Source organism: Copidosoma floridanum, unplaced genomic scaffold, assembly GCF_036245765.1.
Source record: "Copidosoma floridanum isolate Cflo_tuat_1 unplaced genomic scaffold, Cflo_Japanese_pri ptg000013l, whole genome shotgun sequence".
In the NCBI taxonomy this organism is placed as follows: Eukaryota; Metazoa; Arthropoda; class Insecta; order Hymenoptera; family Encyrtidae; genus Copidosoma; species Copidosoma floridanum.
The window spans coordinates 21,318,997-21,334,497 of record NW_028321890.1 but is presented as its reverse complement, the minus strand read 5'-3'; the positions used below and the strand labels follow the sequence as shown (position 1 = coordinate 21,334,497).

Below are 15,501 nucleotides of genomic sequence, written 5' to 3'. Positions count from 1 at the left end.
AAATTCAAGCTGGAATTTTTATACACACTTTGTCCGTCACGTGCTTTCGTTATATTTTACAGCGTAACCGCAGATGAACAAATTTTTTTATCCAATATTGAAAAAGTTGGATATCAGTTGTATATTAAAATACGCAACGGCTCACATAAGTTTGAATAACTTTAGTGCATTAGATGTATGTTGCATTGGAGAACAATTTGAATAAAAAATTGTCAACACTACGTAAAACATCGTTGTTTAGTAACATTTTTTTCTTCCAAGGATTTTATTGTACTTGCTCAAGTATGATAAAAACTTCAGAAATATTCAATATAAGATGAGAAATATACGGAGCCGCAGGAGGGCAGATGCTGCAGACCGTACGTGCAGACGAGTGTTTGAAAACATGTATAGGTATAGATTACGATATGACAATATGACATTAGAATTAGAAACAAAGTAGACGTATACCTATATCATACTACGTTATAAAAAGAATCTGGTAAAATACTTAATTGATCGAATTGTATTAATTAACTTTCAGCTCAGTGGACTCAATGTGAGTGCGTGTGTTAAGGTGTTGGATTCCAACTATTCCAAGTGTATCTTAAACAATCGTCTTAATGCAAGTGTGCTGGGCTGTGCTATATGCCTTTTTCTTCGATGAAAGAAAAAAAGTGCTGTTAAGAGCAACATAGACGAAGAAAAGACAACAAAAAGCCAGCACAGCCGGAGAAAACACATCCAAATATCTAGCAGGTTACTTAAGCGTTAGCCTCGTCGTCTCTTTGGTCATCGTGTCTCTGGAGTAAATTTATATAGGTATACATCTGTTGAGAACCTAACAAGAGGAAGAGAAATCGTCAGCGTGGCGCGACTCCGGAAGAAAAAATAACGAAAGATGGTAAGAGCTTTCCTTTTTTCTCTAACTAGTCGGATTCTCATTATTTTTGCTGGGTTCAAGTTGAATGTTATAAACGTCGAAGTGCAGATTGATTTGGCAAAAAATTTCTCATAGGTCGTTTCAGCATTGAATGTTTCAATTATTTAAGAATTGGCTTGTTGGCTCTGTTTTTCATGACAACCATCAAATTTTTTCATACAGTCATTTTAAGTCACCTCGAGTTAGACTCTTCATACGAGCTTTGATCTTTTGTTAATTATAGACATTTATCCCACAGGATAGGTTAAAACGGAGGTGGGCTGTGCTGGCCTTGATTATGTTCTTAGTTGAGGTCCATGGGTTCTATGGTAAGTTAAGTGAATGAATCATATGGTAAAATATATGTTGCTTATTTATTTTGCGAATTTTTATGTGGACTGTTGTATTTCAAAGTTCCCGGAGTTGCTCCAGTTGAGTTTAAGAGAGGACAGAATATTGATGTTAAAGCTGTCAAAATGACCAGCACCCGTGCACAACTACCGTACGAATATTACTCTTTGGAATTTTGTAAACCTAAAAAAGGAACGTTAAAGTATAAGTCAGAGAATCTAGGAGAGATTCTCAGAGGTGACAGGTAAATATTTTCAGTGTAAATATTAATAAACATAAAATTAGGTGGGAATCAAAACATCGTTGCTTATAAAAAAATTTTTTTTCCTGGTTTTAGAATCGTCAACACTCCTTATATAGTTGCAATGGGTCAAGATGTTAGCTGTAAACTTTTGTGTCATGGTAAATCAAATCCTATGAATTGGAGTGAACAAGATTCTCTCCGATTCATTGAGAGAATCAAACAAGAGTACACAGTTCATTTGTAAGTCATCAAATGTCTTCTTTTGATAAAAAATATTTTTGTAATTGATCCATTAACGTTATCTTTATACTTTTTGAAGGTTGATTGATAATTTACCAGCTGCTACACAGAAAAAAAATGATGACAACACTAATGTTTATCCAGGGTACAGATTAGGTGGTGTTGATAAGAACAACAAAGCCTATGTGAACAATTATTTGAAATTTAAATTAAGTTACCACAAACATGCTGAGTAAGTTTTTGTGAAATATGAAAATCTTCTTCATTGAAAAAATTAACTGAAATGATTGTAGGAATCAGTTCCGAGTCGTCGGTTTTGAAGTGGAAGCCCATTCAATAGATTATAATACAGTAGAATTTGAAGACGAAACATGTAAAATCAATCTCAATGAGCACAAACTGCAATACGTCAATCCTAAGTTGACTAAAATACTATTCTTCTATTCCGTTGAGTGGAGTGAATCAGAAATTAGTTGGGCAAGTAGATGGGATGCGTATCTTGGAATGAGTGATGTGAAAATTCACTGGTTCTCCATTGTCAACTCTTTAGTTGTTGTCTGTTTCTTGTCAGGTAATATATTATTTTTATTAACAATTTTCACTAAGCAATAGTTGCATTTATGTATTATATTATAATAGTTGTATTATATATTTCCTGCTTCAATTGTTTTTCTTTTGTACAGTATCCTTCTAATTGTACCTCATTGTAGTATGAGAAATGTTTCATTAATTATAATCTTATGATTTTAACAGGTATTTTGACAATGATTATTATTAGAACCCTACGTAGGGATATTGCTAGGTACAATGCTGGAGATAGTGATCTCGGACTTGATGAAGCAATCGAGGAAACTGGTTGGAAACTTGTTCATGGAGACGTTTTTCGACCACCAACAAACACTCGCTTATTTGCTGCCGTCATTGGTAGTGGAATACAGATATTTTTAATGACACTGATAACAATCTGTGAGTTGTTAGTTTAATTCTTAGTTTTATTCACATAACCATAAGTGAGAATTAATTTGTTATTATTTGTAATACAGTCTTTGCCATGTTGGGTATGCTTTCGCCAGCTAGCAGAGGAGCTCTTGGTACATGCGCGATTTTCCTGTATGTTTCCTCAGGGCTTATAGCAGGATATTTTTCTGCACGATTATACAAAACTATGAAAGGAAAAGAATGGAAAAAAGCTGCGTTTTTGGTAAGTCCTTTTGCAACAAAACTCCTGCAGATACTATCATAACACATAAAGTATGATGAATTTGATTAATTTAAAAACTGTGTTGTTTATATTGAAAATTTTTTTGTTTCAATTTGATGTTTAGGCTGCAACTTTATATCCCGGTATTGTATTTGGTACATGCTTTTTCTTGAACTTTTTCATTTGGGGCAAGCATAGCTCTGGAGCAGTTCCATTCTCCACAATGGTGTCGTTACTTTGTCTCTGGTTTGGCATTTCTTTGCCTCTCGTGTACCTTGGTTACTTCTTTGGATACCGAAAGCAACCATTTACACATCCCGTTAGAACTAACCAAATTCCTCGACAAGTACCGGATCAACTTTGGTACATGAATCCTATCTTGAGGTAAGTTTTAATTCAAATAATTTGTGTCAAAGTGGAAATGAAAAAAATTAACTCAATCGACTTTACTTTTCAGTATTTTTATGGCTGGTATTTTGCCTTTCGGAGCAGTCTTCATTGAGCTGTTTTTCATATTGACCGCGCTATGGGAAAATCAGTTTTATTACGTCTTTGGTTTCTTATTCTTAGTTTTTTGTATTCTTGTGATATCATGTTCTCAGATATCAATCGTCATGGTGTACTTTCAACTTTGTGGAGAAGTATGTTTTTTCTTTAAACTTTTTATCTGAGTTAAAAATCTTACTCTAGTACTAATTATTCCTGTTTTCTACTCCAGGATTACAGATGGTGGTGGCGCAGTTTCATAGTCAGTGGTGGCTCGGCAGTGTACGTACTGGCTTATTCCATCTTTTACTTTATGACCAAACTGGAGATAACGGAACTCGTACCGACTCTTATGTATTTCGGATACACTACGTTGATGGTGCTCACGTTTTGGCTGCTAACCGGGACGATCGGTTTCTTTGCAGCTTACTCGTTTATCCGAAAAATTTATGCATCCGTCAAAATAGACTAGTCGTACTAAACTGACTCTGATAAATCAGTGATATTCTTTCTGCCAGAAGAAAGTTAACTACGAAATAGTTGTGATTTGATTAATTGTAATTTTGTTCTCTACGAGAAAATTGTTGCAATGTTTGATTACATTTTCCAGTCTCTAATGGCAGAAAATTACTATTACACACGTGAAAGGGATCAGTTACTTTTTAAGTCTTGTAAATCTGCTGGTACATTGTATTAAATATATTCTTTAGTTGTAGCATTTAAGTGCGCTGATCCGAAAATAATTTAATTGCTTGAGTGTTGAAAAAATGTTAATTTTTTGAATCAATGTGTACAAATCCTTGAAGATCGATCGAGAATTGACTGTATAGTATGAGCTCACTTCAACATGTTCGTATCTTGCGCGTGTAAATATATAAATCATCGTTTTATATAGAATTCTTTGTAGATTTCAAAATGTATCATTTCTCATAATTCTGAGTAAACAATTATTTATAAATAAATTCATCATTACTTGATATTCTAATTATTTCTTTGATGATTGTAAAAAAAACTTTAAAAAATTAAAAGATTTAATACTTAATTTTTATCATATTTGTGAAGAAAATTAAAGTACTATATGGTTTTTAAGTATTACTAAAATTATGAAATTTATTATATTAAATCAAAATTTATCATTGTTAATCGTTTTAAAGTAATTTTACTTTTTTAATCATCAAGAATAACAAAATTTTTTTACAAGTTTCAATGACAAAAAATATAACTTGCAACACGATTCATTATGAAAAAAAATTAGTTGTGTACTGTGCAAATCCAGTTTTGGATTCAAAAACATTACTTCTGTTCACTTTTGTAGGTAAATAAAAACAATTAAAATGTAATATAAAACTGTAAAGTGATATAATTCAAAGCGTAGCAGGTAATATTTACAACGTTCAAACGTAAAATACTTAAAGGATTTTATTATTGTAACGTCTATTTTTCCAAAATTTGATTACTAGGTAAATAATTATACCAATTAAACCAATTATACAAATGTTATCAACTGTTGATTCAACAGGCATATAACACTTTGATAAAGCGTAATTATTTGGTGTGAATACGCCCTGGAAGTAAATTATTTTGTATAACACGTATAATATATGCTAAAACAAACAAAATAAAAAAGATAAATGACATTAACCCACCAACAAGAACGATGGATTGTTTTTATTTCGCCAACTGAACGATGGAATTGTCATTTCCAAAATATCTTGCCTGTGAATTTTTCTACATCCATGATGTGTATGGCCACCAACTACGAGTCTTGGATTTAATATATCTAGTAACTAAAATTTTTAAAAAACGCATAACAATCAACTTCCAAACACATCGGTAAAAAAATCTTTAATTGCTTAAAATTTACTTGATCTGTTGCTTCTTTTGACAAGCAATCCCATCTTTCCCGGAACTTGATACTTTTTATATCTGCTGGGGCTTCATCAACCTCGTTACAAATCTCATCAGATTCACGATATAGCGGGTAATGCTGAATCACAATCATCAATGATCAAAATGAATGAAAAAAATGTAGTAACTGCAAGCAAAAATCTTTACTAACTTGCACTAGAATGGGTCTACTGTATCTTTTAATAATATTAGCATTTTCGCAATTATTACCAACGCCTTTGGCACATTTTAGAGATTCTAAATAAAAAATTGTCTACATTAGCTAGTTAAATGGAAAAAAAACTTATTAATGACTATTATAAACATCTTACTGCTTATTTTATTGACAGCTACTTCTGTGGGTCTACACAAAAAACATCCATCTCCTTCCAAAGCCATACTGTTAAGTAAAACAAAGTGATTTCCTCTAATACTGACTCTTTTGACGCTTGATGTATTCATAGCATTCACAAATCTTTGGTTTAAATAAGGAGTAATAACTAATACAAAATTTACTTGTTAGTATACTTTTTCTTTTAGTACCTCGCATCAGGGAATCAAAAGTGTTAACATATTTCGAACCATAATGAAATCCTACGTCGTGATTTCCAGCTACTGCATAGAGATGCGCGTTTTCTGGAACGGCAAACGTAGCTTGAAATCTTGCGACATACATCTGAAATTCTTCCAAGCTGCACCATTGCCCTTCATCAAAAAGATCGCCTGGAATTAAAACGAAAAAAATCAAGTGATCTCTTAAATTGGGCAAACAAAGCCTGATCACAAGACTTGTATACCTAATACAAATATCACATCTGGCCTATGGAGTGCCATTGCCGTTTGAAATGCCCTGTACATCTGCCATTCTCTAAAATATAATAAACGAAATATAGATACCCTAACAGTTAAATGTTTGGAGAAATGTGTACATGTACAGCAGTTCATAATATATCTCTCGAGACCTTTTTAATTTATCAAACCAATGGCCTTTTCTTGAACCCAGCAGGTGAGTGTCAGCTAAAAACATCACATTAATAGGTTTTTCGTCAACTGTTGAAGGAGGTATTTTAGGATCAACTTTCCGTTCGTCCAATACTGGCCAGGCACACTAGAAATAATGAAACAATTTGAAAATTTGCTTATTTCAAGATTAAAATTTTCTAAAATTCGTAAAAAAATGTACCTGTATGAGGACAAGATAGTATACGACATATTGAGTAAAAAATAAAACTCCTAATGCCGCAATCGAGCTTTTCATTAATAAGTGACTAAATGGTCGTCTCGAGCCGAACATTTTGTGTAGTTAAAAAATGTATTTATTGTATGTATATTCTCAAAAATAATAAGGAATAAGTTCCTCAATGACAAATTAACCAGCTATCTTGTTATACGTTAGTTAGCAAAAAACGTCGTATTATGATGAAAAAACGCTGTGTCTATTGGCACTCAATCGAAAAGTTGCAAAGACAATATCTGCAAGTGTAAACAGTTCGTCAATAAATAAACAATCATTGCATATCATTGGTAGTCACATTTTGAATTTTACTGCTTTTTATCGGCATAATGAACTACAAACATTGTAGCTCGAAGCGTGAATGAAGCTTTCATGAGCTTTTTCATACTTTTGAATATAAATTCACCATTATATACCTTTATAATAATTTAAACAAACTAACTTTCATGGGTATTCAGCATTTTAAAGCAACACGGATGAATGCGGTAGTGTTGCTTTATGTAAAACAAAAGTATCTGAATGAGTAGAAAAAAAATCATCTCATTGTATCGTCAATTTTATTACGGTCAGAAGTTGTACTTAAGTATCGGTTATTTAAATATCATATCTAGCCAAACGGAGAAGAAAATAAAAAAATATATTACTTATTGTTTTCATTTCCGCCATCAGGAGCAATTAAGTGACCAAAACAAGCCTACAAACGGCACAAACATTGATGGTAAGTACTGACATCGTATGGCTATGGATGTCAAATTCCATCGCTAAGGCTGCCGGCTGGCTCAGTCTGCTGTAGCTGTATACCTACTTATACCTGCATCAGCCTATCACTCCTATCAGCCTATGACAACATAAGCTCACACAGTGAACAAAATTTACGGAATACCACCCCAGTATGGAGCGCAATAAAGCATGCAGGTATTGCAGGATAGTATTGTCCCCATAAGCGGCTGTGTTAAGTATATTGCCCCGCGCAATAGGCTACTATCCTGCGTCGCAAAGCGCAATAGTCTTAATAGCCAGTCTTAATAGCCAATAGTCTTATTAACACAGCCGCTTGTGGTGACAATTCTATCCTGCAATACCTGCATGCTTTATTGCGCTCCATGTGACTGCAGCCCAAGATTGTCTTTTAGTTATCAGTTGTCAAAATGATTCAATTTGGTTTCTGTACATTTTTAACCCGTAAATTTTTAGGTAAAAGATAAATTGTAAACTTGCCGCAAACAGCACAAAATATGTCAACTTATTATTGCCTATCTATTAAATTGGTTGCGGCTGGTTTACAATTGATTACATGGCTCTACTGTAAGTATAGTAATAATTTTTTGGATCAGCGCCATCTAGCGTTGCGGATTTTTGAACTATAAAGTGGCCCTAAACTTTTCAACCAGAGCTTTAGCGCTTAGGGCCACTTAGCCTATTATAAATCAGCCGCAACTCATTTTGAGGCTATAAAATAAAAAATTAATTATACATGTGTTTTTGGCGGCAAGTTAACAATCTATCTTTTACTCGAAAATTTATCTTCAAAAGTATAAATACATAGTAGATCGATTTTTTGATAAAAAATAGATTGTTAATTTGCCGCCAAAAACACATGTATAATTAATTTTTTATTTTATAGCCACAAAATGAGTTGCGGCTGGTTTATAATAGGCTAAGTGGCTCTAAGCGCTAAAGCTCTGGTTAAAAAGTTTAGGGCCACTTTTTGGTTCAAAAATCCGCAACGCTAGATGGCACTGATCCAAATAATTATTACTATAACTTATAGTAGAGCCATTTAGTTAATTATAAACCAGCCGCAAATAATTTGATTGATAGACAATAATAAGTTGACATTTTTTGTGCTGTTTGCGGCAAGTTTACTATTTATCTTTTACCCGAATATTTACCATTAAAAGAAATTTGTATCATTGAAATATTTAACGCTCATTGTTGGCCAAGATAAATTTATCAATTGCTTGTAGCAGCAAAGAAGAAATCAAAGTGGTAATAAAACCTTGGATAAGAATCGATGGAGTTTTGAATATGCGTGTTTTGGATCGTATGCTTGGAGCAGTATTATGTTATTGTAGAGAGGCCAGGTTTATTTCTTACTAGTGTACAAAATCGGTTCTCACCAGCATTGCAACCGTATGACACTAGAGGATTGATGGAGGTATGGCGTTTCGAATATTTTATCATGAAAATATTTATCTGGAGATGCTCAAGAGGCAGGTGTATCCAGTCTAGGTACATAAGTATGACTAAGTGAAAAGGCCCCGAGCAATTACTTGCATACAAGTTAAAAGTATTCAAATATGATTAAACTCGTCATATCCAATACTTAAAAACTTAATTATTACAGATTTTAGTCAAACTCGGTTGTGTTAAAATAATTGTACAAAAAGTCACAAAGGTTACATTATTTTCCAAGCCGGGCAAAATTAATTTTAGTTAGTAAATTTTGTAAAACCATATGCCACGTTTAATATATTATGTTTCAAAACATTACAATTTTTTTCATGCAGGTGGTAATCCAATTGTAGTTGCAAACAGTAGTAACTACATTATTGATCCTGATACTCAGTGTGCATTGAAATTTGGGATGTTCCTAAGCAATGGGTCTTATAACATCGATTTTCTTTTGTAGCTGTGATTATCATGTACTCAACATTATGTCAATAAAGGCAATGGAAAAATTATTTTATATTTTTATAAAAATACTTATCAAATAAAAATGTTAAAAAACTCTGACATTTTATGGCTCTACTTGTTTTTTTACCTATTTCAATTAACAAAAATCAACACTAATCGTTACACTTAGTAAATACTTAGAAGAATTATAGAATTTTAACATTTTGATAAAAACTCTTCCTCCAAAATCTACCTCTATAAGCATAAACATATAGGAGGTCGATGATCGGGTAAAAGATAAATAGTAAAAATGCCGCAAACCGCACGAAAAATTTGAACTTATTATTGTCTATTTATCAAAATAGTTGCGGCTGGTTTATAATTGATTATGGGTGTTTTCCGCAATCGTCACCAGCAAGTAATTTAAGGTTGCGCTCTACGCTACCATCAGGTCGGTAAGTCAACTACCTTGAATTAACTGGCGCTCTGTTCCGTAATCTGGCCAGTTAAAATAGCAGACGACAGTCAACAGCGATGAAATCTTCACTTTTTTCTTGACTTTCACGTCGTTTGCTGTTTTAACTGGCCAGATTACGAAAAATAGCCCCAGTTTAATTCAAGGTAGTTTACTAACTGACCTGACAGTAACGTAGAGTGCAAATTTAAATTACTTAGGTGACGATTGCGGCCAACACCCCAAGCGGCGTTACCACCACGACCTACGTAACTTTACAGCCTCTGATTTTTTCATTCTGGTAAAGACAGCACGGTGTAAGATGTACGTGAAGTTATGTGTAGTAATTAAAGAAATTACTACTAAGTAATGCCATATGGTCGATTTTATTAAACCATATGAATATCTCTATTTTTAGAGGTCGACTTTTGAGTAAAAAATAGATTGTAAACTTGCCGCAAACAGCACAAACTGCGTTAAATTTTTATTATCTATCTGTAAAATTAGTTGCGGCTGGTTTATAACTAATAAAGTGACTTTACTGTAAGTAGCAATAATTATTTTGGATCAGCGCCATCTAGCGGTCTTTATTTTTTGGCCAAAAGTGGCTCCTAAAATTCTCAATCAGAGCATTCAGGATTAGAGCCATTTAGTCAATTACAAACCAGCCGCAACTCATGATGAAGCTATAAAATGAAAAAATAACGATACATGTGTTCTTGGCGGCAAGTTAACAATACGTCTTATGCTTGAAAGTTTATCTTCAAAAGTACAAACACATAGGAGGTCGATTTTTGGTAGAAAATAGATTGTTAACTTGCCGCCTAAAACACAAGTATCGTTATTTTTTCATCTTATAGCTTCATCATAAGTTGCGGCTGGTTTATAATTGACTAAATGGCTCTAATCCTGAATGCTCTGATTGAGAATTTTAGGAGCCACTTTTGGCCAAAAAATAAAGACCGCTAGATGGCGCTGATCCAAATAACTATTGCTATTCACAGCAAAGTCACTTTGTTAGTTATAAACCAGCCGCAACTAATCTTATAGATAGATAATAAAAAGTTGACGTAGTTTGTGCTGTATGCGGCAAGTTTACAATCTATTTTTTACTCAAAAGTCGAGCTCTAAAAATAGAGATATTCATATGGTTTAATAAAATCGACCATATGGCATTACTTAGTAGTAATTTCTTTAATTACTACACATAACTTCACGTACATCTTACACCGTGCTCTCTTTACCAGAATGAAAAAATCAGAGGCTGTAAAGTTACGTAGGTCGTGGTGGTAACGCCGCTTGGGGTGTTTGCCGCAATCGTCACCACCAAGTAATTTAAATTTGCACTCTACGTTACCGTCAGGTCAGTAAGTCAACTACCTTGTTGAAAAAAGTGAAGATTTCATCGCTGTTGACTGTCGTCTGCTATTTTAACTGGCCAGATTACGGAACAGAGCGCCAGTTAATTCAAGGTAGTTGACTTACCGACCTGATGGTAGCGTAGAGCGCAACCTTAAATTACTTGCTGGTGACGATTGCGGAAAACACCCTATGTGGCTTTACTGGAAGTATATAGTGATAATTATTTGGATCAGCGCCATCTAGCGTTGCGGATTTTTTAACCAAAAAGTGGCCCTAAACTTTTCAACCAGAGCTTCAGCGCTTAGAGCCACTTAGCCTATTATAAACCAGCCGCAACTCATTTTGCAGCTATAAAATAAAAAATTAATTATACATGTGTTTTTGGCGGCAAATTAACAATCTATTTTTTATCAAAAAATTGATCTACTATGTATTTATACTTTTGAAGATAAATTTTCGAGTAAAAGATAGATTGTTTACTTGCCGCCAAAAACACATGTATAATTAATTTTTTATTTTATAGCCACTAAATGAGTTGCGGCTGGTTTATAATAGGCTAAGTGGCTCTAAGCGCTAAAGCTCTGGTTGAAAAGTTTAGGGCCACTTTTTAGTTTAAAAATCCGCAACGCTAGATGGCGCTGATCCTAATAATTATTACTATACTTACAGTAGAGCCATGTAATCAATTATAAACCAGCCGCAACCAATTTAATAGATAGGCAATAATAAGTTGACATATTTTGTGCTGTTTGCGGCAAGTTTACAATTTATCTTTTACCTAAAAATTTACCGGTTAAAAATGTACAGATACCAAATTGAATCATTTTGACAACTGATAACTAAAAGACAATCTTGGGCTGCAGTCACATGGAGCGCAATAAAGCATGCAGGTATAGCAGGATAGAATTGTCACCACAAGCGGTTAAGTGTATTGCGCTTTGCGCTGCCGTAAAGCCATATATATGTATCCTACGGACGTTCTTTTATTTCGGATGACGAAGGAAAGCTCAACTCAGATTTCGCAAAGTAAAATAACATGAAGAAATCTGAGATGTGCTCTTTTTCGTCCGCTGACAAATTTGACAGCCTACAAATAGTAGAGCCAATCAGCGGTGACCCTTACGGCGGACGAAAAAAAGCACTACTCGTATTTCTCCGTCACATTTTACATAGCGAAATCCGAGTTAAGATTTTCTTCGTCATCCGAAATAAAAAAACGTCCGTAGGGTATCTGAGCCACGAGTTTTCTCGAGAATAATCATCCGCTAGATGGCGCTGATAGCTAGTTGGAAAAATATCGTAATATATATATAAATGCTCGTGCACTTTCGGTGCACTCGTGCGCTCGTGCGTTCGTTCTTCCCTCCCGCTTCAATAGACGCCCGAGAGCACTGGTGCGAACTTCACTTTACGTGGACATACTTTATTTGAAAAAGTAGCGTTTTTCTTTAAAATTCCTAACCTTATATCCACGTAATTACGTGGATTTGGTGCGAATAGACACAGCAAAAATAATAACATGAAAGTGAAGAAGACGAAAGCACCGGGAATATCGGTTCTCAGCAAAGCCGTCAGCAATGTGACAAATATCGTAAAGGTAAACGAAGTTTTTAAAATATAACCTATTTTGCGATATGTTTTTTAAAATAAAATTTCAGTTTTTATTACAGTTTTTTTTTTTCTAAGTAATATCTAAAAAAATTATACTTATTCACAACAATATTGAACACGATATGTGTTGGTTTGTTGCGTAAAATACAAAAAATATAAGTAAATCACATGAACTTTTATTGTTTTTACCAAAATAATAATTCTGTGTTTCATATATTGCTCGCTCTGTTGCAGAACAAAAACAACAAAGTAACCAAGATAAAGACAACAGAAGAAGTTCCTAAGAAAACTTTAAAAGTCGCTAAGACGATAATTTCAAACAATTCCAAAAAGAGCAAAAGAAATAATGCAGCAAAATCACCTCAGAAAAAAGAAAAACCGTTCCAATCAACCAGAGGAGTTGTTTACATTGGACACATTCCTCATGGATTTTTTGAAAATGAAATGAAAGAGTATTTTGAACAATTTGGGACAGTTACTCATGTGAGGGTAGCGAGATCAAGAAAGGTAGACTACTACGTTTTGTAAATATCGTTAGTATGACTGCTTGTAAGTTAGATGATGTCAATTTTATGACTTTTCAGACTGGAAAGAGTAGAGGATATGGTTACGTTGAATTCAAAGAACCAGAAGTGGCAAAGATTGCTGCAGAAACTATGAACAACTATTTGATGTGTGGCAGGCTTTTGAAAAGTAATAACTCCTAGTATAAGCAACAATTCTTTTACAGTTACATTTTTCTTTCTCAATTATTAAATAATATTTGTTTTACAGCTACCTACATACCACCAGAAAAACAACATCGAGGCTTCTTTTTAGGTCAACCATGGTCTACAAAGATAAACCCCAAAGTAAAGAATCGCATGAAAGAATTGAAGAAAAACGATCTTCCATTAGCCGAGGCAAAGCACGTAAAAAAAGTAAAAAAATCATTACAAAAGCTTGCTGTTTTGGAAGAGACATTAAAAAGTGCTGGTGTTAATCTTAAATTTAAGCCTAAGAATGTTCCCAAGATAGTGTAGATTTTTCCTTAGAATTTATGTATATATATATATATAAAAATTAATATTTTGTACACGTCTTAAGCATTACCTTTTTTAATGTTTGTTAAACATTCATTCATCTAAGTACATTACACATAAAAAAAAATGTTTTCAAATATGAGTTAATCTTCAGAATGAAAGCAGATCATCAACAAAGAACTGATACCTATTATAACAGACATTTTTCAATAGGATATTTTATAATACAAAAATTTATACCTCTGCTTAATAAAATCGTAAAATTATGTTTACACATTGCGATGAATATCAACTTGTGTATATTTAATCTTGTGTACCTACTTTCTACCATGATGGCTCTCACATTTTTGACATCGTTTCAATCGTCACCCAATAACCATTGTAACCTTCAAAAAACACATTCTAAACTTACAAAGCGATAAGATAAAATATTCCGACAATTAATAACCGCTCGTGCTTGAAACAGTTGCTGTTCATACTCATCGTTTATTACATGTAAAAAACATACACGACGCGTGATGAAGTTCTCGATAGCCATCTCGGTAATTGCGATTATTGTGCTCGCAATATCTTCCGATATATATTTCGATCGGTCATTTTTCACGTATCACATTCTACATGTATATCGTAAGATAAAAATAGTGGCCCCGGATAGACAGTTGAAGGTCTTTTTTGAAAGTTTGAAAGATGTCATGAGATCTGAAAACAATACCCTAGGAATTCCAGTTCTCGATCCTTTTGAAACTGATTTTCAAAATATCACCATCAACAACGATCTATTCAGGTATTTACTGCAACATTTGTTAGGTACCAGGTGATTCAATTTGGATTGCGAGAATTTTACATTCGTTTTTTTTGTTGTTCAGCGTCGATTTCAACGCGAGTAATCTCAAGGTTGGGGGCTTGTCCAATTATAAAGTCAACGAAGCTCATTTCAAATTTCAAGACCAGGAATTGACGCTAAACGCAACCTGGTCTAGTTTAAAAGTGGTGACTTCGTACGGTTTAAAAGCATTCAAAAAAGATTGGCCGGATTTTCCTCTTTTCGGAAATGGTGATACAGTGTATGACTAAAATTTTTATCACGTAGTATTTATAGTTTACATTTTTAAATTATTTCCTTGACTTTGTACATAAATTACTTGAAAAATACTCAATAGATCAAACTCAAAAATTCAAGGACGTTGTTTAAGCTATTCTTGTAGTTTCTTCGTTGAAATCAAGATTTTTCAGAAAGTTTCAATTGACAAAAGACCAAGTTTCGACAATGAAAACTTATTTATGTATACTATACTAAAATTTCTATCAACATTACAAATAACATACAAATATAGGTATTATTTTTGTGCCCCGTGAGAAATTCAGAGCCATCATCCATGCATTATTGACAAAAATGCAACTCAACATTATTTTTTTTTATCTAATATATTGATTCAGACATATATTAAACACTTATTACTAATAAACCTGCACTATTGAAATCATATTAAATAATTTTTGATTGCAAATAATAAAATATTCCATTCGAAGTAATACTTATCAGTTAAGGTTTTTATTTTTGTAGTGAGAATTTTTTTCTTAAGAATGTTTTGGGTATGATGATCCGTCGAGTTTTCTTCGAGGAATAGTGGCTCAAATGTGTTTTTATACATTTACAAGTTAATGTACAATGCTGGTAGAAAAGTAAAGATACCATCCAGTTACGACGGTGAAAATAGACAATTTGCATATTGGTGCAAATATTAAAAACATATTTACACATTAAAATGACATGATCTGACCTGTACACTTGTTTATTGTTTAATTTTCCTACGTGCGCTCTCACCACCTTGTCTTTTTTCAGCATAAATATGTCCTTCCGTGAAAAAAAACCATCACCTTCATTGACAACT

At 33.4% G+C, this 15,501-nt stretch overlaps 3 protein-coding genes across 7 annotated transcripts; 2 read left to right on the top strand and 1 right to left on the bottom strand.

Moving 5' to 3' along the window:
* Positions 1-375: 375 nt before the first annotated feature.
* Positions 376-4,385, top strand: TM9SF4 (transmembrane 9 superfamily protein member 4). 4 transcript variants are annotated; one of them, XM_014348586.2, is made up of 12 exons: positions 376-393; positions 524-883; positions 1,161-1,230; positions 1,316-1,496; positions 1,590-1,736; positions 1,816-1,968; positions 2,030-2,307; positions 2,490-2,702; positions 2,780-2,937; positions 3,062-3,321; positions 3,395-3,578; positions 3,656-4,385. In XM_014348586.2, exons 2-12 carry the CDS (start codon positions 881-883, stop codon positions 3,893-3,895), a joined length of 1,887 nt encoding a protein of 628 aa, XP_014204072.2. In that variant the 5' UTR covers positions 376-393; positions 524-880; the 3' UTR covers positions 3,896-4,385. The 4 variants fall into 4 exon arrangements, with proteins under 4 accessions (XP_014204072.2, XP_089447320.1, XP_014204074.2 ...); XM_089591194.1 differs by lacking the exon at positions 376-393 and adding an exon at positions 413-438; XM_014348588.2 differs by lacking the exon at positions 376-393 and having other exon boundaries at positions 458-738; positions 818-883.
* A 412-nt stretch (positions 4,386-4,797) lies between these two features.
* Positions 4,798-7,446, bottom strand: PGAP5 (Per1-like protein PGAP5). 2 transcript variants are annotated; one of them, XM_089591196.1, is made up of 9 exons: positions 7,189-7,446; positions 6,273-6,418; positions 6,108-6,178; positions 5,893-6,033; positions 5,643-5,810; positions 5,483-5,568; positions 5,288-5,410; positions 5,070-5,210; positions 4,798-4,988 (listed from the first exon to the last, which is right to left on the bottom strand). In XM_089591196.1, the coding sequence occupies exons 2-9, from the start codon at positions 6,335-6,337 to the stop codon at positions 4,833-4,835; spliced, it is 951 nt and encodes a 316-aa protein (XP_089447322.1). In that variant the 5' UTR covers positions 6,338-6,418; positions 7,189-7,446; the 3' UTR covers positions 4,798-4,832. The 2 variants fall into 2 exon arrangements, with proteins under 2 accessions (XP_089447322.1, XP_014204125.2); XM_014348639.2 differs by lacking the exon at positions 7,189-7,446 and adding an exon at positions 6,494-6,759.
* A 4,895-nt stretch (positions 7,447-12,341) lies between these two features.
* Positions 12,342-13,838, top strand: LOC106636175 (uncharacterized). The gene is made up of 4 exons (XM_014348495.2): positions 12,342-12,573; positions 12,822-13,094; positions 13,172-13,280; positions 13,362-13,838. Exons 1-4 carry the CDS (start codon positions 12,496-12,498, stop codon positions 13,607-13,609), a joined length of 708 nt encoding a protein of 235 aa, XP_014203981.2. The 5' UTR covers positions 12,342-12,495; the 3' UTR covers positions 13,610-13,838.
* Positions 13,839-15,501: the final 1,663 nt, after the last annotated feature.

Coding starts and splice junctions, on each gene's coding strand:
- LOC106636175 (XM_014348495.2), top strand. CDS start 12,496: ATGAAAGTGAAGAAGACGAAAGCACCGGGAATATCGGTTCTCAGCAAA. Junction 12,574..12,821: donor ATGTGACAAATATCGTAAAG/GTAAACGAAGTT, acceptor GCTCTGTTGCAG/AACAAAAACAACAAAGTAAC. Junction 13,095..13,171: donor GGGTAGCGAGATCAAGAAAG/GTAGACTACTAC, acceptor ATGACTTTTCAG/ACTGGAAAGAGTAGAGGATA.
- TM9SF4 (XM_014348586.2), top strand. Junction 1,231..1,315: donor TGAGGTCCATGGGTTCTATG/GTAAGTTAAGTG, acceptor TGTATTTCAAAG/TTCCCGGAGTTGCTCCAGTT. Junction 1,737..1,815: donor CAAGAGTACACAGTTCATTT/GTAAGTCATCAA, acceptor TACTTTTTGAAG/GTTGATTGATAATTTACCAG.
- PGAP5 (XM_014348639.2), bottom strand. CDS start 6,604: ATGTTCGGCTCGAGACGACCATTTAGTCACTTATTAATGAAAAGCTCG. Junction 5,811..5,892: donor CGACGTAGGATTTCATTATG/GTTCGAAATATG, acceptor ATTTTGTATTAG/TTATTACTCCTTATTTAAAC. Junction 5,211..5,287: donor CAAAAGAAGCAACAGATCAA/GTAAATTTTAAG, acceptor TAAAAATTTTAG/TTACTAGATATATTAAATCC.